The sequence below is a fragment of the Carlito syrichta genome, unplaced genomic scaffold (assembly GCF_000164805.1).
Source record: "Carlito syrichta isolate Samal-C Ts95f unplaced genomic scaffold, Tarsius_syrichta-2.0.1 Scaffold120546, whole genome shotgun sequence".
NCBI lineage: Eukaryota > Metazoa > Chordata > Mammalia > Primates > Tarsiidae > Carlito > Carlito syrichta.
Genome location: NW_007064642.1, coordinates 69643 through 90722, shown reverse-complemented (window position 1 = coordinate 90722; position 21080 = coordinate 69643). Strand labels below are relative to the sequence as shown.

Sequence of the window (21080 nt, the reverse complement as noted above, 5' to 3'; positions counted from 1 at the left end):
CCCGAGGGTGTTACCCAATAAATCCTGCTTTCTTAAAAAAAAAGCAGAAAGAAAATCCTAAGAAGTCCACCTGCACACACATTGCCAGGCTCATTTATTAGAACTAATAAATGAACCTGGTAATGTGGCAGATACAAGATCAATATCCACACATGTATGCTATTTCTATACACTAGCAATAAACAACCTGTAAGTGAAGTTAAAAAAATAATTTCATTCACAATAGTATACAAAAAATAAAATACTTCCAGGCATGATGGCTTGTGCCTGTAATCCCAGCACTTTGGGGGGCTGAGGCAAAAGGATTGCTTGAGCTCAGTAATTCAAGACCAGACTGGACAACACAGTGAGACCTCATCTCCACAGAAAATTAAAAAGTTAGCCAGGCATGGTGGTGTACACCTGTAGTCTTAGCTGCTTGGGAGACTGAGATGGAAGGATTGCCTGAGCCCAGAAGGTTGAGGCTGCATTGAGCCGTGATTGTGCCACTGCACTCCAGCTTGGATGACAAAGTGAGACCCCCAACTCAAAAAAAAAAAAAACAACAAAAAAACCTAGGAACCAAAGAAGTGTAAGATTTGTATGTTGAGAACTACAAAACAATGTTGAAAGAAACTAAAGATCTAAAATAATGAAAAACATTGTAAAACTTAATATCGTTGAAATGAAAATACTCCCCAAATTGATCTACAGAGTCAACACAATCCCTATTGAAATTCCAGTTGACTATTTTGCAGAAATAAAACAGCTGACCCTAAAATTCATATGAAAATGTAAGTAACCCAGAAGAGCCAAAACAATCTTAATAAAAGAACAAAGTTGGAAGACTCATGCTGTCTGATTTCAAAACTTACTACAAAGCTGTAGTAATCAAGGACAATTTGGCACTGTCATAAGGATAGACATATAGATCAGTGCCATAGAATTGAGAGTTCGTAAGTAAACCCTTATATTTATGGTTGCTGATACTTTAGAAGGACACTAAGACAATTCAGTGGGAGAAAAAACAGTCTTTTCAACAAGTAGATCAAATAGATATTCACATACAAATGAATGAATTTAAGCCCCTTCCTTATACCATGCACAAAGATTAACTCAAAGTGGATTATAGACTTGAATGTAAGATCTAAAACTCCATAACTCCCATAAGAAACATTGAAGTAAATCTTGGCGATCTTGGGTTTTATGCCGGTTTCTTGGATATAGCCCAAAAACACAGCAACAAAAGAAATAGATAAGTTGGACATCATCAAAATTAAAACCTTTTGGGCTTCAAAGGACACCATAAAAAAGTGAAAATACAACCCTAGAATGTCAGAAAATATTAGCAAATCATACATTTGACAAGGAACTGATATTCAGACTATATAAAAATTCTTACAATTCATTAATAAAAAGACAAATAATTTAATGACCTAAGGATTTGAATAAGCATTTCTCCAAAGAAGACATACAAATGGCCAAAAAGTACAGGAAAAAATGCTCAGCACCAATAATCTTTAGGGAAATGCAAATCAAAATCACACTGAGATGCCATTTCACCTCCACTAGGATTACTATAAACAAAAAGACATACGATAGCGAGTAAATGCAGGATATGGAGAACTTGGAGCCCTCATACAGTGCTGGTGGGAACATAAATTGGTGTAGCCACTTTGGAAAATAGTTGGTGGTTCCTTAAAATGTCAAACACAGGTATGACACCACAATTCCACTCCTATGTATATACCCAGGAGAAATAAAAACTTATGTCCACACAAAAACTTATACATAAGAATGTTTATAGAAGCATTATTAATATCTCATAAGTGGGATATTATTAGCTCTATTTAGCTATAATAGCAAAAAAGCAGAAATACCCCAGATGTCCATAAATTGATGAAAGGATACATTTAAAATGTGCTTTGCCTATACAATAGAATATTATTTGACTATAAAAAAAAATGAGATATTGATACATGCTATAAACATGGATAAACTGTGAAAACATTAGGCTAAAGGAAAGAAGCCAGTCCCAAGGACCATATATTTTACGAGTCCATTTATATGAAATGGTTAGACTAGGCACATCTATAGGGACAGGAAGTAGATTAGTGGTTGCTAGGACTGGGAAGAGGATGGGAATGGAGATGACTGCTAATAGTTACCAGGATTTTGGGGGGAGTAGTACAAATGTTCTAAAGTTAGATTGTGACCAGGTGCAGTGGCTCATGCCTGTAATCCCAGCACTTTGGGAAGCTGAGGCAGGAGGATCGCTTGAGCACAAGAGTTTGAAGCTACTATGAGCTACGATCATGCCACTGTACTCCTGCTGGGGTGACAGAGTGAGACCCTGTCTGTAAAAAAGTTATAAAAATAAAATAAAATTAGATTGTGCTAATGACTGCACAACATTGAACAGACTAAAAACCACTAAGCTGTACACCTTAAATGGCTGGATTATATGGTATATGAATGATATCTCAATAAAACTGTTTTAAAAGATGTCATGGGGGTTCTGGGTAGTGTGGTGGGGATGAAGGGAGATGGAGATGGCAGAAGACCCCAGACAATCACCTTGGTCTCCTGATGTGGCTACTTGCAGTTCTCATCAAACCGAACCTGTCTGTTAGTCCCCAAATGTGAGGTTCAGTGGATCTGGGTTTTTCATTTCAAGACACTTTTAGGGTCAAGGCTATTTCAACCTGGCATATAGTAAGAGTTTAATAAATGCTTAATGAATGAGCATGCAGCTGCATCAATATATAGGTCATCAGAAGTACTTAAGGCTCATCAACAAGGGTACCTGCATAATGAACATTTGTATACTTGACCTTGAATTGTACCCCACATCTTCAAAATAAAAAATTTTTTAAAAGTATTTAAGGCTGGAACAGTCTCTGTGGGGGAAGGGGAAGAAGACTCAGCCAGGCTCTTTGTTTTTTGTTTTCAGTCAGGCTCTTACTCTGTCGCCCAGGCTGAAGGGCAGTGGCATACCGTATTCACTGCATCCTTGGCCTCCTGGGCTCAGGCAATCCTTCCACTTCAGCCTCCCGAGTAGCTGGGACTACAGGCACATGCCACCATGCCTGGCTTTTTCTTTCCTCCTATGTTGCCCAGCCTGGTCTTGAACTTCTGGGCTCAACTAATCCTCCCACCTCAGCCTCCTGAAGTTCTGAAATTACAGGCATGAGACACGGTTCCCGGCCTCAGTCAGTTCTTTTTTTCAGTTGGAGTCTTACTCCATTGCCCAGGCTGGAATACAGTGGCACGCTCACAGCCACCACAGCGTCAACCTGCTGGATTCCATGAAAAAGTCTCATGTTTTTCCTTTAATTCTTGCGCTGTGTGCATTCTTCTCTGTAATATGTCCATGTTTGTTTTCATTAAAAATACTGTAAGTTGTCATTAAGTACAGTGGATGCTTCAAGAAGACACGCTGTTTATTTTTGCGGCCTAGAGTACCTCTGGGTGTATGCTGCTATGTTCCTTCAGGGGAACGCAGCCAATAAATACCTCCCGGGTGCCCACTGTGCGCTTGGCAGAGAGGGATGTCGTTGCCAGCACGGTATCTACTCTCATGGGCCTTTTGGTTAGGAGGAGGCATGGAGCCCACTTTGAGAGGCAGAAATAGCTTGGTGGAGAGGACAGAATTGCTGGAGACAAAGTCAGGCATGAGGGCATTGCTTACATGAAGACCAAAATGTATGCTCATCATGATAATCTTACCAGCAAAAAGCTGGAAACTATAGACTGGGCGCAGTGATTCACACCTGTAGTCCCAGCACTTTGGGAGGCAGAGGCGAGAGGATGAGCACAGAGGCTCAAGAATTGACGAGACCTCATCTCGATAATAAATTTAAAAAATTAGGCCAGGCTCAGTGGCTCAGCCTGTAGTCCCAACACTTTGGGAGGCTGAGGTGAGTGGATTGCCTGAGCCCGCAGGTTCGAGACCAGCCCAGGCAACTTGACGAGATCTCATCTATACAATAAATAAAAAATTAGCTGGGTGTGGTAGTGCGTGCCTGTAGTTCTGGCTACTTGGAAGGCGGAGGTGGAAGGATCTCCAGAACCCAGCAGGTTGTGGCTGTGATGACCATGAATATGCCACTGTACTTCCAGCCTGGGTGACGGAGTGAGACTCCAACTCAAAAAAAAAAAAAATTAGCCAGGCATGGTGGTGTGCACCTGTAGTTCCAGCTACTTGGAAGGCTGAGGTGAAAGGATCACCTAAGCCCAGCAGGTCAAAGCTCCCTCAGTGCTTGCTCAGTGCATAATGTTAACAACTGTAGAAAAACAACAGTGATAATAACCACTGCACTCTAGCCTGGGTGACAGAGTGAGACTTGGATTAAAAAAAAAGGCTAGAGTCTTCGAGGGCAGGAGGAGGAATGGGGCCAGGGCTGATGAGACTGCGAGTGTTACGGAGACAGGTGGATAATCTGGGCAGAGCGACGTCATGGAAGCCGAGGAGGAGAGAGGCTGAAAGAGGAGTCCTCAGGGTAAACCCTTGCCTCCTTCCTAGAGTTGTGGTGGTAGATTTAAATGATGTGTAGGAAAGCAATTAGGTATATAGGCTTTGGGGTCAGACAGACTGGTTCAAGCCTTAGTTTCAGAATTTTACAGCTGGGTGACCTCGGAAAAACTGCCTGATCTCAACTGAACTTGTTTCCTCATCTTTTTGTTTGTTTGTTTGTTTGTTTTTGAGTTGGAGTCTCACTCTGTCGCCCAGACTGGAGTGCAGTGGCCGCTCCCGACCACCGCAGCCTCGACCCTCTGGGCTCCGGCGATCCTTCCGCCTCAGCCTTCCGAGTAGCTGGAATTACAGGCGCGCGTTACCACGCCCGGCTGATTTTTTGATTTATTGTAGAGATGAGGTCTCACTGCCCAGGCGGGTCTCGAACCCGCGGGCTCAGGCAATCCACTCACCTCAGCCTCCCAAATGCACGGGATTACAGGCTGAGCCACCAAGCCCGGCTGTTTCCTCATCTTTGACATGGGAACAGTCAATACTAGTACGTTGTTGTTTGGGTTGAATGGATAATGTGTGGAAAGTCCTTCGCACAGCACCTGGCCCACGTGTGTACTAACTTAGTGATGGCTATTATCGCTGTGTTTTACTACAGTTGTTAACATGATGCAAACCATCTTTGAATCTTAAAGGGATTATTATTAATGGTCTTTGGCTTTTGAAAGAGCATCTCCTGGCCCTATGGGCGGAGCTTTCTGAGGGAAATAGGGCCTCCGGGATGTTCACCCCTCTCCCTTTTGCATCCCAGCTGTCCCCTCTGCCACCATGAGGAACATCTTCAAGAGGAACCAGGAGCCCATTGTGGCTCCTGCCACCACCACCGCCACAATGCCAATCGGACCCGCAGACAACTCCACTGAGAGTGGGGGTGCTGGGGAGAGCCAGGAAGACATGTTTGCCAAGCTGAAGGAGAAGTTTTTCAATGAAATCAACAAGATCCCCTGTGAGTGTCTCTGGAGGCTGAGAGGATGGGCAAGGCTAGCCTAGCGTCTGGGAAAGGGCTTGTGGGCGGGGCAAGGGAGGGCTGAGGAAGGACTGGGGGCGGGGGACCACTGGGATGTGATTGGCTGGACTCTTTCATAATGCTTGGAGTTCAGGCTGGGTTTTGGAGAGCCCCTGCAAGGGTGGGGCGAGAGAAGTATGGCCTGCCATTAATGTAGGGAACATGGGGCTCATGTGCCCCAAATTCCTGGGAAAGAAAAGTTCTTATAACTTAAAAAACTGCCAAAAGATGAACCAAAAGGAGATGAAAAATTATGAAGCAGAAGTTATTATTCAAGTATTCCAGGAACACGTTGAAATAAATTTGTCTTAGAAGATACAAAGTAAAAGCCCTCACTGCTTTCTGAATTCTGAGCAAAGGCTGTACAGGAGGTACCAGAAGTGCAGTTGCGGGGAGCAGCCATTCTTGTGAGAGATGGTGCTTCAGAACCACAGAGAGCAGTCAGGGCCCCTCCCCAAACGCTTGAGTTATGCGAAACCCAGCCTTCTAGGTCCAGTCTAAACCTTGAGGAGCTGGGTCTTCCTGTCTATGGGTCAGCCCTCTCAAGTGGTGGGGGCCAAGGGACTCTTCCTATACCTGGATCTGATAAACTCATCCCCTCCTCTCCAGTATGAACTAGTTCTCCAGAGATCAAACTAGTCAATCGAGTCAAAACTCATGGAGCCAAGCTGATGTTCTTCCATGTGTACACCTGGTTGCTGTCTCTCAGCTAGCAGGCTGTGCCTACAATGGCAGTAGACTCAAAAAAAAAAAAAAGAAAAAAAAACCAAGACACTAATGTAAAGGCATGCAAAGTGTATGCAACTTACAAGCAAATCACTTATCAGTATATGGTTTAAAAAATGTGGAGGGAGGCTGGGCACGGTGGCTCACGCCTATAATACCAGTACTTTGGGATACCAAAGTGAGAGGATTGCCTGAGCCCATGAGTTTGAGACTAGCCTGAGCAAGTTGGTGAGAATTCCCCTCTATGGTAAATCAAGAAAAATAAGCCAGGCATGATGGCGCATGCCTGTAGTTCCAGCTACTTGGAAAGCTGAGGCAGAAGGATCACCTGAGTCCAGCAGGTTGAGGCTGTGGTGGCCGTGAGCGTGCCACTGCATTCCATTCTGGACGACAGAGTGAGACTCCGACTCCAAAAAACAGTGGAGCATGAGCTTTGGGGAAGAGCAGGCCGTGGTCCTGACCCATTGTTGCCGATGCTGTGGGGTCAGGGGCTGTGAGGCCTGGCAATGCTGACTCTGGGTCTCTCCTCTGTGTGGGCAGTACCACCCTGGGCACTGATTGCCATCGCCGTGGTCGCCGGCCTCCTGCTCCTCACCTGCTGCTTCTGCATCTGCAAGAAGTGCTGCTGCAAGAAGAAGAAGAACAAGAAAGAGAAGGGCAAAGGCATGAAGAATGCCATGAACATGAAGGACATGAAAGGGGGTCAGGTAGGACCCAGTCGGAGGGAGGCACTGGAAGAGGCCCAGCCTGGGCTTTCCCCATGTAAGCGATGAAGCAAAGGCCTTTGGGCTTCCACGACCAGACGGGCTCACCTCCTCAAAGCTCGGTCATCCCTAGCATAACACTACCTACCCATTGGCTGGTGGAGAGGGGAGCTTACTCCTGTGTTAGCATGAACTCCTTGAAAAGACAGGGAGAGGACAATATATGGAGGCTATAGGCACAAAATGTTGGAAAGAAACACCCCCCCACCACCAGGAAGACGCCATTGGGTAACCCTGTGTTTTCCTGCCAGAGAGTCTTGTCTGGAGGGCAACATTTCATTGGAGCCATCTAACTGGGTGTGGGGTGGGAATTGAATGAGGCAACTGAGGGGCCCTGTGACACCAAGATAGGGCCAAATGGAATCTGACACTAATTCTATCATAATGCAATTCATTTTCCCCTGTCTTTTGGTGTTGGTCAGCCCAGAAAGATCCCTTGATGTGTCAAAGATTCTCCTTTTAAGTCTACAGAGGCCCCTGTGTGCTTCATTGCTGCACACGTTTGTTTTGGGAGTGACTGGGAGAAATCCCTTGCTCAAGGCATCAGTATGGAGGATGGAAGAAAGGGCCTGATCTCAGGAAGTTGGCTAGGGATCAAAATGACCTCTGAGTGCTTGTGTGTTTGTGCGTGTGTGTGTGCCCACATACACGTATGTGAGTGAGGGGGGCACGAGGAATTTGCAGTGTGTGTGTGTGGGGGGGGGGGTTCCAAGATGCCCTGAGTGTAGCCCAGCTGGTCTCACCAAGTGTCTGTGACTTCAGGGGCTGGTTTGAGCTGCTAGATTTTCTCTCACATCCCTCTCTTCCCTCTCTTTCTGCTTGTGTGGACTTGCTCTGCTCCTGTCTGCCTGGACTGCATTTCTGGTATGTCTTGCCCAGGATGAGTGGGACCTGTGCTGGGGGATGTATTTTGGGGAAAGGTCTTACAAGGGAAGCAACCCCTTCCCCTCCAGAAGCTGTAAAGCCTTTGGCAAAGTGCCTGGTCTCATAGCGCTGTGCCTCGTGGGGAGGAAAGAGACACCCCCAAACCAGACCCACATCTTCTAGCATAGGGCTGGGGCTCAGAGGGGCTGCCTAGGGTTTCTGATGGGCTTTGGAGGAGAAGAGTGCCACAGACGGGGCCTCATTCCCCCCTTGCCCCCACACCCAGCTGAGGCAGGGGTGGGCTCACGGGGCCTGGCTTCCCGTTGCCCTGTGCTAAACCGGGCTGCTCTGTTCTCTTTTAACTCATTCCTTCCCCCCCAGCTCCCACAGGATGATGATGATGCAGAGACAGGCCTGACTGAGGGAGAAGGTGAAGGAGAGGAGGAGAAAGAGCCAGAAAACCTGGGCAAGCTGCAGTTTTCCCTGGACTATGATTTTCAGGCCAATCAGGTGTGTGGGGCTGGGCTGGGGGCAGAGTGGGGAAGGGTAGAGGGCTGGGAGCTGTGGAAGGGGATAGAAGCAGCTCCCCTAGGATGCGGGGCTTGCAGGGCTAAGGAAACTGCAGGGTGCATAGCCCTAGACATTGACCCTGGCTTGGCCACCAGCCTGCTCTGGGGAAGGTTCCAGGTTGATGATGTTATTAACCTGCCCACCAACGTTAGACAAAACAACTGCCCTTTCAATGGCGTTACCTAAATGCCATTCCAAATTCCTCGGGGTAGAGATGGAGACCAATCTTGCTCTCTATCACCAGCCTGTCTCTTTCTCCTCAACTGGGACTGGAGTGTGGGGAGAGCTGCACCTGAGGCCAGATCTGTGTTGGAGCAACCCTGAGACTCAGGCCCCTCCCACCCTCTCTCCACAGCTTACGGTGGGTGTGCTACAGGCTGCGGAACTGCCTGCCCTGGACATGGGAGGCACCTCAGACCCTTACGTCAAAGTCTTCCTCCTTCCAGACAAGAAGAAGAAATATGAGACCAAAGTCCATCGGAAGACACTGAACCCTGCCTTCAATGAAACCTTCACCTTCAAGGTGCTGAGGCTGAAAGGGTGACTCCAGTTCCCTCCCTGATCCCAAGTCTCCCCTAAGTTCTGCAGACCTTTCCTTGGTCCTTAGCTTTAGCTCAGCCAGGAGCAATAGCAGGCTGGACCGCCGGCCTCCAGGAGGTCATCCCTCCCATCCCACCCTTGCACTCTGTTCCTCTTAGAGCCCTGGGTCTTCTCGCTGCCTTGGCGCACTTCGGGAGCCCCGTGGGCTGGCTGGAACAGAGGCCCGGGCCCAGACCCAGGGAGCTGTCCACAGTGTCTCCCGGAGGCCCATTCTGATCCTGCTTTTGCCTTGCAGGTGCCATACCAGGAGCTGGGGGGCAAAACTCTGGTGATGGCTATCTACGACTTTGACCGCTTCTCCAAACATGACATCATTGGAGAGGTAAAGGTGCCTATGAACACGGTGGACCTCGGCCAGCCCATTGAGGAGTGGAGAGACCTGCAAGGCGGGGAGAAGGAGGAGGTGAGAGCAGAGACTGGGCAGGCCAGGCAGACAGGCAGGTGCAGCTGCTCGCGGGGCTGTGGAGGCAGGTGGCATGGGGTGGGATCCCAGCTCCGCACTGCTCAGCTGTGTGACCCTAGGCAAGTTGCTCACACTTTTGAACCAGGCCTCTCTTGTTCAGTCTCTTTTTATTGACGAGGATTCACTATTGGTGTAAGGCATCTAGCACAGCGTCTGGGATTTGGGAAGTGCTCAAATAAATAAAAACACCATTATGATGGTTACTTCTAAGGTTCTACTGTCACCTGAGGCCAAGGATTCATGACTCTGTGCCTTGGTTTATTCGCAAGGAGAACTCATGTTTGTTGTAAAGGATACTCAACATGGGGGCTTGCCCTCCCGGCAACTGCTACAGCATTCATTCACTCACAAATATTTATTGAGCAACTGCTGTGTACCAACTCCATTTTAGCCACTTCTCCTTTCAGGACCAGTCATTTGTCTTGGTCAAGCCCCTGCTGCTGCCCAGCACACTACCAGGTAGTGACAGAGGGATGGGTAGAAAAGCTTAGGGTATCCTCTGTCCCTTGGTACGCTGTGTCTGGAAGGAAGGCCAGCACACCTGAACCAGGCATGTGGAATGTGGCCAGTCTTGGCCTGGGTGGCTTCGCCTCTGAGTAGCTTTGATTCTGCAGTGTGGGGCTGGCAGAGATCGTAGAGATCAGGTCCCCATTCTGCCCGTAAGCTAGATTGTTGTGTGACTTTGAGCAAACCATCCCCCTCTGGGAACCTGTTTCTTGTTGGTCACAAAGACCTCTTGCTTTGCTTACATGAAAGAGTTGCAGTGACAAAAGAAAAGGGATGCAAATTGCCTTGAAAACCACAAATCACTCTATGCTGTGAGATGGTCCACAGGGAGAGACCTTGATGGTGCAAGTGGTCAGGGGAGGAAGGCTTCTGAGACACTCAGTTCCCCGGGTCTCTCAGAGGGAGATGCTTGTCCACCATGCCCACTCCTTGTGTCCCTTCTCACTTCACTCTGTGGTAGAAGCCTCATCCTCCCGGGCCCTCGTCCTTCTGGGCCCACCCAGGCCCCCTCTCTCAGTCCTGCCACTGCAGCCTTACCTCGGCCTCACTCACCTGGCAGCATCTTCCGCTCATGGCTCCCATGGTGCCAGCCACTCTCTTTTTGAGTTGGAGTCTCACTCTGTTGCCCAGGCCGGAATGCAGTGGCATGCTCACGGCCATGCTCAGGTGATCCTTCCGCCTCAGCCTTCCAAGTAGCCGGAACTACAGGTGTGCACTACCACGCCGGGCTAATTTTTTTTTAATGTTTCCATTGTAGAGGTGAGGTCTCACCAAGTTGCCCAGGCTGTTCTCGAACCCATGGGCTCAGGTAATCCCCTCACCTCGGCCTCCCGAAGTGCTGGGATGACAGGCTTAGGCTACCGTGCCCAGCCCAGCCAGTCACTCTTAGGGGCTTTGCTGCACTGCAGTGTGAAGCCCCGAGGGAAAGATCTTCTTGGCCATCACAGATGTGGGACTGTGACCGAGAGAGGTGGGGACGCATCACCGCCTTGCTGGTCTTGGCCAGACAGGGCCAACCACACAAGACGCAGTGGAAGAGCTGAGATGACCTGAGTGTCGCTTCTCCCCTGGACAGCCAGAGAAGCTGGGTGACATCTGTACCTCCCTGCGCTACGTGCCCACAGCTGGGAAGCTCACTGTCTGCATTCTGGAGGCCAAGAACCTCAAGAAGATGGACGTGGGTGGCCTTTCAGGTATGTGCAGAGCTTCTGGCTGCCATGGGGTGGCACCAGCGAGCCAGCCACCACCCCAGATCCCCGGGAGTTTGCACACTCAAGTGAGGAGGAAAACTTTGCACATTTTTGCATATTCCAGTCCCTTCGTTTGTCCAAGGTCCCCTGTCCCCAATCAGAGCTGCCCTCCTGGTGCTCTCTGGCCATACCTATGGGCCACGGAGAAAAAGGTCAGAGACACTTCATCCTCCAAATGGGTCAGTGACAGGATCTTCCTTCTCCCAGGGAAGTGCAGGAAGTGAGCAAGGCTTAGCTCAAAGTGTGCCACCACAACTGGGGACACTCCAGGAGAGGCTCTGCTCTGGAAAGGGGGGATGCTCTGAGTGCCACATTTACCCAAGGCACAGGGTTCTGGTGGGGAAAGCCTGCTGCCTCCCAGAGAATCAGCCCTGACCATGGCTTGCCAACCGGCGTGTCTCTGTGCCACCTCCGGCTCTGTCACTGAGCCACTGTATGACCACGGGCAGGGCATTCCCCTTCTTTAGCCTCAGCTTTTCATCTGCACGTTTAGGAGGATTGGATTGGGTCAGGACTGTGACACAGTAGACATACCGCCTTTAGCTCTCTGTCCTTGGCCTGACCCAGGATCACCACTCAGTCCCCACACTCTTTCTCCCTGGCCTTACTTAGACTCAGAAATCTCCCCACCACAGTGCTCCAGAAAACTACAGCCAGTCAATCGGATGGTCCCGCAGGTGAAGCCCTTTTGCCTCCTTAACTCTGTCTTTTGGACTTCCATGTATGACTCGGGCTTTCTGAAGGCCTGGTCTCAGCGGTGGAGACCCCAGTTGTGACTGATGCTTGGGTGGGCCTCGGTGCCTTTAGTGTGTGGGTGTGAGCCTCTCTGGGGTGGGGATTCTTTCTCTGCAGACCCCTATGTGAAGATCCACCTGATGCAGAATGGCAAGAGGCTCAAAAAGAAGAAGACAACTGTGAAGAAGAAGACCCTGAACCCGTACTTCAATGAATCCTTCAGCTTCGAGATCCCCTTTGAGCAGATTCAGGTGCTCAAGACCTTTGGCTCTTAGGCATGGAGCAGTCCTCGGTGCATGCAGTGGAAGGGTGCCCATTCTCTGAGGAGAAGAATAGGAATGAATTTTTTTTTAAAATATTGCAAATAGTTCCTTTAGGACTTTGAGGAACACGGCTGTGCCCATGGGCATGTGGGGTGTAGCACTGGTGCCAGAGAGGTTGGGAGCTGAGGAGGGGTGAGAGTTCTCCTCCTCCTCCACCCTCCAAGCCACGTCCTGCCTTGGTAATCTCTGCCTCCCGCTTCTGCAGTTCCCTATTTCCCTCCCATCAGCCCCTTACCCCTTTCCTCTCTCCTATTTTCCCACCATTCTTCCAGCTTCCTCTGCTCTTCCTTCCCTCCAGCAAGTTCTGCAGATGCTGGAGATGAGGTCTGTTTTTCACCACTTCTGGGGATGAGTGGGATCTAGACATGGCAGGACAAGCGACCCACCTACCCCATCTGGGAAGGAAGCCAAATGCAGCCAGGGACTTGCAGAGTCGTGGATCCTTCTGGAGTCCTGGTCCCTTCTTTGTAGTGAGCTGATCCCTCCTCCTCTCTCCCCCCTCCAGAAGGGCAGGGGGCAAGGGGGCAAGGGAATCTCAGAGTTGGTAACCTCATCTATGGAGGTGTCTATAGTACCACCTATGGAATTGTTCGAGGGAACAATGGGCTGCTCAGGGCCAATGTTAGTCCGAGAGAAGTGCTCGTTATGGAGAACTTAAGATAGATATGAAGTATCCTAGCCCAGGCCTCAAATCAATGTGCCTGAAACCAACACAGCCTTCTCCCTACCCCCTCCCAGCCAAGTCCACTTTGTCTGAATTCTGTTTCCAACAAATGTCCCCACCTTCTACTATCCACCATCTACTTAGCCCAAGTCAGACACCTGGGCATCACCTTAGACTGTCTCTCCCTCTTTCTTCCTCATTTAGCCAACATACTTTACTGAATGTTTCCTACGTGCCAGGCACTTGCTAGGGGCTGGGAAAAGACACACTCTGAAGGACCTCACAGTGGGAAGGGACCAGTTAATAGGCAGGTAAGGCACAGTGAGAAGATAGCTTCTTGGTAGAAGATTGTGAACAACTCAGGTGAGGCTTCCCAGAGAAAGTTTTGTCTTAAAGGATAAGCCTGAGTTGGCTGGGGTCACCGGGGAAAAAGACACTGACCGTCCCCTCAACAAATCTGAATGATCACCTAGTCCTCTTAATTCTCTCCCCTAAAGGCTTCTCCAGTCTGGCCTTGACTTCCCATCCCTGCTGCCCTCATCTTGGTTTGGGTATTCCGTATTCCCCCTCCCAGAGACCCCGGCACCACCCACGGGGCTCCTCCCTGCCATCTAGCCCACGCCTCCTCCAGTGAATCTTCCACCACAATGCTTGGTTCTCTCTCTAAAATACCCATGCCACTCCTTCTCCAGAAGTCTTCAGGTGTGGGCCAGGCATGGTGGCTCATGCCTGTAATCCTAGACCAAAGTGGGTGAACTTCTTGAGCCCAGGAGTTCAAGACCAGCCTGGGCAACATAGTAAAACCTTGTCTCTACAAAAAACAAAAAAGCAGAAGGCTTTAGGCACCCCTGTTGGGTGCCTGAGATAAAATACAAACTCCTTAGCTGACCTCAGCCCACCCTGTCAGTCTCCTTTCCTGTCTCACTGCTTTGTCTTTTTTTTTTTTTTTTGAGTTGGAGTCTCACTCTGTCACTCAGGCTGGAGTGCAGTAGCAGCACACTCATGGCTACTATAGCCTTGACCTGTTGGGCTCAGGTGATCTATCTGGTTCAGCCTTCCAAGTAGCTGGAACTACAGGTGCATGCCACCACATCCAGCTAATTTTTAAATTTATTGTAGAGATGAAGTCTTGCCAAGTTGCCCAGCCTGGTCTTGAACTCCTAGACACAGGCAATCCTTTCACCTCCACCTCCCAAAGTGATGGGATTACAGGCGTGATCCACTGTGCCTGGCACTGCTTCTTATTCTATATCTCAGTGGCTCTGAACTTCTAATGTTTTTCAGCTACCAAATGCACACTTAGGTCTCTACGCCTCTCCCCAGGGAATCTTCTCTCCTGGAATCTTCTTCCCTCTTTTCTCTTCCTGGAGAATCCTCAGCCTTTAGGTCCCAGTCACCTCCTCTGTGAAGCCTTTCCTGATTGACCCAAGCAGGACCGTCACCCCCTCTGAGTTTCTGTAGTACCTTGTCCCTACCTCTCTAGCATGGCCTTTATCAATTTTTGATGTGTCTGCTGATCTCATTAGAAGTAAAGTTTATCTTTTCATTTTCCTTCCCCACCCCCTCCACAAGTGCTTACACTGTGTCCAGAGCATAGCACATGCTCAATAAATGTCTGTTGGTGGAAACAAAGGCTGCCTCCAAAAGGCCCATGCCTCTGTCTCCATGTAAATTCAGTCCTAGTTGGAGCAGAGAGAGAAGCAAGGAGCCCCGGAGGCCTTGATGGAAGGGAGAAGCTGGGTCGTGAGACCGTACGTCTTTGCCTGCCAACTTGTTCCTCCTTTGTTTTTCTTGCAGAAAGTCCAGGTAGTGGTCACCGTGCTGGACTATGACAAGCTGGGCAAGAACGAAGCCATTGGCAAGATCTTTGTGGGCAGCAATGCCACCGGCACAGAGCTGCGGCACTGGTCTGACATGCTGGCCAACCCTCGGAGGCCCATTGCCCAGTGGCACTCGCTTAAGCCAGAGGAGGAGGTGGACGCACTCCTGGGCAAGAACAAGTAGACAGCAGTGGCTGGGACCCCACACCCTTCACGGACACTGACAAGATCCAGAGCTATCAATACCTCAGTTATGCGACCTTAGAGGTTCCTTTCATTTGTCTGTGATGGTGTCCTTGATTTCCTTCTTTTTCTCTTTTTAAAGACCAACTTTCCTTTGATGGCTGTGTGAGGAGAGTCCCCTGAGAGGTGAGAGAGAAGCCTGGCTCGGTCCATGGTCCCAGGAGCTGCCCTTGCTGCATACCCTGTCATGGTTCGCCCTTTCTTTTTCCAGCTTCACATAAGCCTCACCCTGAGTGAGGCCCTCTACTGGCAGAAAGTTGCAGCACTTCCTGTCTTTTGAGCGTTCTGGACCAACAAAATGGCAGCACTTCCTGTTTCCCGGGAAGGCATCACAGTGGCCAATGATCGGTTGTGTGTGTGTGTGTGTGTGTGTGTGTGTGTGTGTGTGTGTGTGTGTGTGTGTGTGTGTGTGTGTGTGTGTGTGTGTGTGTGTGTGTTTGAGCATTACTCTTCATTCCTGGAATGAGCCATGGACAGTGAAGTTGTATGGGAAAAGAAGGCCCTGCGGGGACCCTAAAATAAAAAGTCAACCAAGTGGGAGATCTATCAACTTGTGGAGAAGTCTCAGAGTCCTGGTCGGATGCCAGAAGCTCCCACACTCCTTGTGGGTAGCTATTTGGGAGGCAGCAAGCTGTGAAGACTGGATATGTCCAGAACTAGGGCCAAACCCCTGATGCCATTGTAGACTTCCTTCTGTCAGTCATGGTTTCCCCCAGAAATGTGACTTCTGGAAAATTCATAGAAACGAACTATTCACTAGATTGGTCAGACTCTAACAGGGACTGTCAGTCCCAGAATCTCACTCTTGTTGACAATAAATATCAAACTACGAAGAAACAGAAGCCCCATTACCCAGAAAGACCAAAAATTAAACTCCTGGATCTTCCTTCCATCCAGTGGGAAACACAGATGCTTTCTCTTTTTCTAGAATATAAGCAGTGCAGTTCATCTGCATTTATTCCCTGTCATGCTTTTGCTTCTGTTTCTCTCTTAATTTAAGTGGAGCACACTATCCGAAGACACAATGTCTGTGCAGAGCCAGAGAACTTTAAAAGGAAAGTTTCAGTGTTCTTAGTTCCCTTCTGAGGTTCAGGTAAGAAGGGGATGGTAAGAAGAGGAGGATAGGGGACAGGTTACAGAGATTTCCCAGGATGAGATACAGGGGAGCACTGGAATTCCCCCTCAACTCCCATGCCTTGCTCCCCGGACCCTCTGCTCTCCATGCCAGCGGGCTTATAGGTAGCTGGAGTGGCCTAGTGGGACCAGTGGGAGCCTCATCCTACTATTCATCAGGGAGGCTTCTCTCTGTGAATGCCAAGAAAAAGAGGGCATCCATTTCAAATGGCTGGTGGAGGAGACCTGCCAGGGTTTCTACCCCATGCTCAGTTGTGACCATTCCGTGCTCATCTTTTGTCCCAAGCATTGATAAAAAGCCATATATATGTTGGTCAAGTTTGCGCTGAGTCTTCTTCCAAATCTTCAGCCTGAACGAGAGTCAGGTCCCCCTATGGCCAGAGGCCAGCCCTCCCTGCCTCCCTTCCTTTGGCCTCTCTTTTCCATTCATGAAGCCCTTGGGCACTTACTATTTCTTCACCACAGAGAACTCATGACTTCCCCAGAAGCCTGGGTGTCTCTCTCTTTCCCAGCACAAATGATAGCACTTCCTGTCCTGCCCCATTGGGCCACTTCCACTTCCTGTAGGCACCTGAGACAAATGGACGGTGTTGAAGAGGATCAGGCTTTGAAGACACAGCATAAAGAAAATGCAGTGTCTTTTCATTTTATTTTTAAAAGGGGGAAGAGATTTTTGTTTTTGCTTTTTTTCCTGTTGAAGTAGGCAGTAAGGGAACATCTTCCAACAGACTGGGAAACAGGGTCTCAGAGACCCTTCTCGGTCTTGCTCATGGCAGTTATATTTTTACTAGATTCTGTGTGTGTGTGCATGTTTGTGTTCTTAATAATGGGAAGGCAGGATTCTGATGAGGATTATGAGCTGTGGTCCTTGGGACCAGAGGTGTGGTCATGGTGGAGAGTTGTCGGACAATAGGATGCCTTCAGAATCTGGGTGACTGCAGAGTAAGATCTCCTGGTATAGACATCTGAAATCACTGACTCTTCTCCATCTCCAGAGGTGTGGGATTTTGGTGCTTTCTCAGGGTCTCTCCCCAGACTCCTCCTCACCCATATCCTACAAACCTCATTCATGGAAACTCCCCTTCAGCCTCATCCCCTCCACCTTCATTCCTTTGCCCTTTCCCAATCCATCGTCTACCACCTGGGATTCTTCTTTGCTCATGAATCTTACTCAGCCCTTCCAAAGTCTAAGATCTGCTATTCCCCTGACAAAGAAGGAAAGGAAATGGCAGGTACCTCTGGTGGTTTGGGTGTCCACGTACCCAGAGATAGGCTGGATCTTATCACTCCGAGCCCACCTTAGTGGGGAGCCTTGAGGGATGGGTATGGTTTGCTGGGAGACATCAAATCCTGGCACCAGTGTTGAGCCAGTGTGGGTGTGGGGAGCAGCTCCTTCCCCAGGTCCCGCTGGTCCTGATGAGCCACCCTAGAAGATGGCTTCTGTCTGGGTCCAAGGGCTAGGTGGGAACATGCTTATTCTTGTAAGCTTTCCATACCCAAGGATTGATGTGATTCAAAAGCCACAGAGCATCATGCCACATCCTCACTGCTGGGCAGGTTTACTTCTAGGCAAGTTAGGATACTGGGTTAGAGGCACTAAGCAGGAAAGAGTTAGGGTGTCTGGCTAGTGAGGGGTTCTAGATGCCTCTGGGGCTGTTTTCATGCCACGGTCTGTTCCAGAGAGAGGAAATGAGTGCAGAGTTGATTTTGTACATAAGGACTGAAACCACGAAAGCCTAAGCCCAATCCCACCCAGAAACTGGGGTGAGGCCTGAAGGTTGTTTTCTGCTTGTTCCCTGAATAATCATTTCAGACGGAAATTATCTCTGCCAGAGCTACAGGCAGAACTTTGGCGTTTGGAGACAGAAGTTGAGGTCTGGGGGATTCTGGGTAAATAACACTTGGGCAGCCCCAGATAGTGAAAAGGTGCTTGGCATGAACGAGAAGTGACTTTCCTGCAGTCCCTCTGTTGGAGGACAGGACAGCCGGGATGAGGTCATAATCTCAGATCCTGACCTTTTATCGTTCCAGGAAGCCACACATAGTTTGTGTCTCTGAAGAATCAGTGTGGGATGATTTTTCTGCCTCAAGCTTCAGAGAGAGAGAGAGAGAATTGTGGGGTGCGGGGGCAGGGATGAAGTGTCGCTGAACCCTCCTATGGGTACAACCGGCTCTCTTGTAAACCTGCCTTTGTGCAGTGGGTGAAGTTGGGGATGGGTATTGCAAAGAGGTTGAACAGCCTCCCCTGGGGTTGGGAAGTGAGATTCCATGTTCCCTTAGTGCCCTAGACTAATTCTTGAGGCATCCGAGTCCTGGATCTCACACAACCTTATGCAGACAGAGTCTCCCTGAGGGGTGTCCCTCCCCCTCACAGGTAGGAAGAGACTGAACCAGGAACTGCTCTCATGGCCTCTGCTCTGCTCTGCTCCCTCCTTGCCTTTCCTCCCCCATTCCCACCTCAGGCTAGCTGGAGGCCTTTCTCAAAGCCTTGGGTGGTGGCAGGTAGGGAAGAATCCCAGGTCCTGATCCTGGGGGCCAGAGCCCCATGATATGGGTGTCAAATTTAGCAAATAAAAATATAGACTGCCCAATCAAATGTGAATTTCAGATAAATAGCACATAATGTTTAAGTATGTCCTAGGCGATATTTGGGATACTAAAAAGTGATTTGCTGTTTGTCTGAAATTCACATTTGACTGACCATCCTGTATCGTGTGGGGCAGTCCTATCGCAGCACTCCTCTCTCCCCCTCCATCCCAGGGAGCCAGGGACTGGTCACCAAGGATTTGACTTAGCCAGTTTTTCGAACTGCAATATTGAGAAGGGGACACTGTGACTTGAAGACACATGAATATACTTTATTTTTTAAGCGACAACAAAACAAAAACCTTCCAAAGCCATTTGAGCCTCATCTGACCCCCTCCATGTGCGTTTAGTTATATATAAAAGAAGACAGTTATCTATAAACATACGAGCAGAATCTTGTTTAATCAAGATGCATGTCTATAACTTTCTGTAAATAGCCGCATGGCAATGCTGAGAGTCCCTTTGATCCCCCAATCCCATTTTACAGAACTGGTTGAGGCCGCTCCTTCGATTTTATGTCATGTAAAGTCTTTCCCCCCCCCCGGAATCCCCCAGTGGAAGCCGTCAGTGGGTGGGACGTGGTCCCAGATCTGGTGCCAGTCCTGCCGTGGGAGATGCTGGAGGACCCTGTGGCCGAGAAGGCTTGTGGGCTGCACAGCCCTCTGCAAAGCCAACCCTCGGGCACGGTGCAGTGTCCAGCCTGATGTCTGGCGTCCCAGCAGCTTCCGTGTCCTGTGTGTGTGTGTGTGTATGTGTGGTGTGCCCCTTCCTCCCACTGTCTGAATTAACTGAAAAGCCATAAAGGGGGCCTCCTGCTGGAGACTGCCCTAGGCCCCTCCCAGGAGCCCCCACGTCCCTCTGGCTCCCCACAGAACACTTGTGAAGGGCTCACCTGTTGCCTCCCTGCCCGCTCCCTCAGCCCGTGGCACAAGGACGGATGGTGTCCAGGGATTCTGGTGGGGTCTCAGGAGATGCCCCCACTGGCCCTGTGCAAGCTGGCTTCCTCAGCCTAGGCCTGACAGTTCAGCTCCATCTCTCCTGGGAGTCGACAGGGCAGTAGTGGGACTCCACGATTTTCGACACCTTTCCTGGGGGACTCTGTGGAGGCAACCAGGGTTTTCAGGAGCAGCCTATGGGTGGCTCAGCCTGGGGTCAGGCTCCCATTTGACACCTGGGGTGGACAGAACTAGCCCTGCTTACTCACCACTGCAGCGTCCAGGGTCCATGGAGGGTAATGGAAGAAGGACTCTTGGGGGAAAACCTGGAGAACACAGGGGTTAAGCTCTTTCCTCACGCTTCCTCCTGCAGTCTAACAGAGAAAACCCCAACGCAGGGGGGGCCTCAGGGCTGCCAGGCCCCTCTGAGAGTGGTGGGCGGGCCCAGGTGTGCAGGAGGGCCAAGGAGAGACGTGGGCAGCGCAGGTATGCACTAAGCCCGAGCGGCCCTAGCCAGGTGTGCCAAGTAACAGAGAGGTGGGGAGGGGGACCTGGGGGCTTCCAAGGTCCCAGGTCATTGTATTGAAGTGAGGACAGGCAGCCCCAGCCTGCAGCCCTTGGTCCCATGGGCCCTGAGGGCAGTTATGCATGGGAATATCCTGGCAACCATGAGGAGTCGGAGGAGAGTCAGCTAGGGTGTGTTAGACAAGGACAGAGGTGGCGAGACAGGCTCGCCCTTCACAAACTACGACCCAGGAGCCCACAGAAGTCCCAGGGACCTTTGTGCTGGGGACACGGAAGAGTGGGGAAGGAGAGAGGACCATTTCAGAGCAGGCTGGGGTCAGGTGCTCGGGCAAGTGGAGGGAAGAAGACATTTGGCCTCCTCTAGCTCCCCTTGGGACCCTCCCACTCTCCTCACCCACAGCAGAGACAGAAACCAAGGCAAGAGCTGAGGGAGCATCATTCTGGCTAGGTGGAGGGGCAGTCTGCACGGGGTGTCGGGAGTTCCTCCAGCCTGCCTGCCTTAGCAATCAGGACTTGGGGGGGCGCTTCAGAGAAGCTGACCCTCTACCCTGACTCCTGCCCATCGAAGGACTTGATTTGCTGCTTTCTGAAAACCCTGGGGCCTGGAAACTTCCAAGCCAGTGCCGAGCAGAGCCCAGCCTGGCCCAGGTGAGCCCACCAGGAGCTCTGCCTTCGTCTCCATAGCAAGGACACATGTACAGCCCTGGCCTCCCCTTGGCTCCTCTGCTTGGCAGTGCTCTTCACCCCCTTATGTGGACTCTGTTGTTCTTGTCTGATCTCCTGTCAAATTGTTATTTTGTAATGAGCTGCGTCTCCCTTATTAAAGAAATGAGCTGAAAGAAACCTGGGGGTGGGGGG

At 50.0% G+C, this 21080-nt stretch overlaps 1 protein-coding gene across 3 annotated transcripts; it reads left to right on the top strand.

The window, feature by feature from the left end:
- The first annotated feature begins 5263 nt into the window (after positions 1–5263).
- On the top strand, positions 5264–15588 carry SYT2 (synaptotagmin 2). Of its 3 annotated transcripts, none has more exons than XM_021707590.1 (9): positions 5264–5453; positions 6780–6941; positions 7889–7908; positions 8258–8377; positions 8793–8960; positions 9273–9440; positions 11083–11200; positions 12110–12243; positions 14777–15588. In XM_021707590.1, exons 1-9 carry the CDS (start codon positions 5276–5278, stop codon positions 14981–14983), a joined length of 1275 nt encoding a protein of 424 aa, XP_021563265.1. In that variant the 5' UTR covers positions 5264–5275; the 3' UTR covers positions 14984–15588. The 3 variants fall into 3 exon arrangements, with proteins under 3 accessions (XP_021563265.1, XP_021563264.1, XP_008046312.2); XM_021707589.1 differs by having other exon boundaries at positions 8249–8377; XM_008048121.2 differs by lacking the exon at positions 7889–7908 and having other exon boundaries at positions 6780–6946.
- Positions 15589–21080: the final 5492 nt, after the last annotated feature.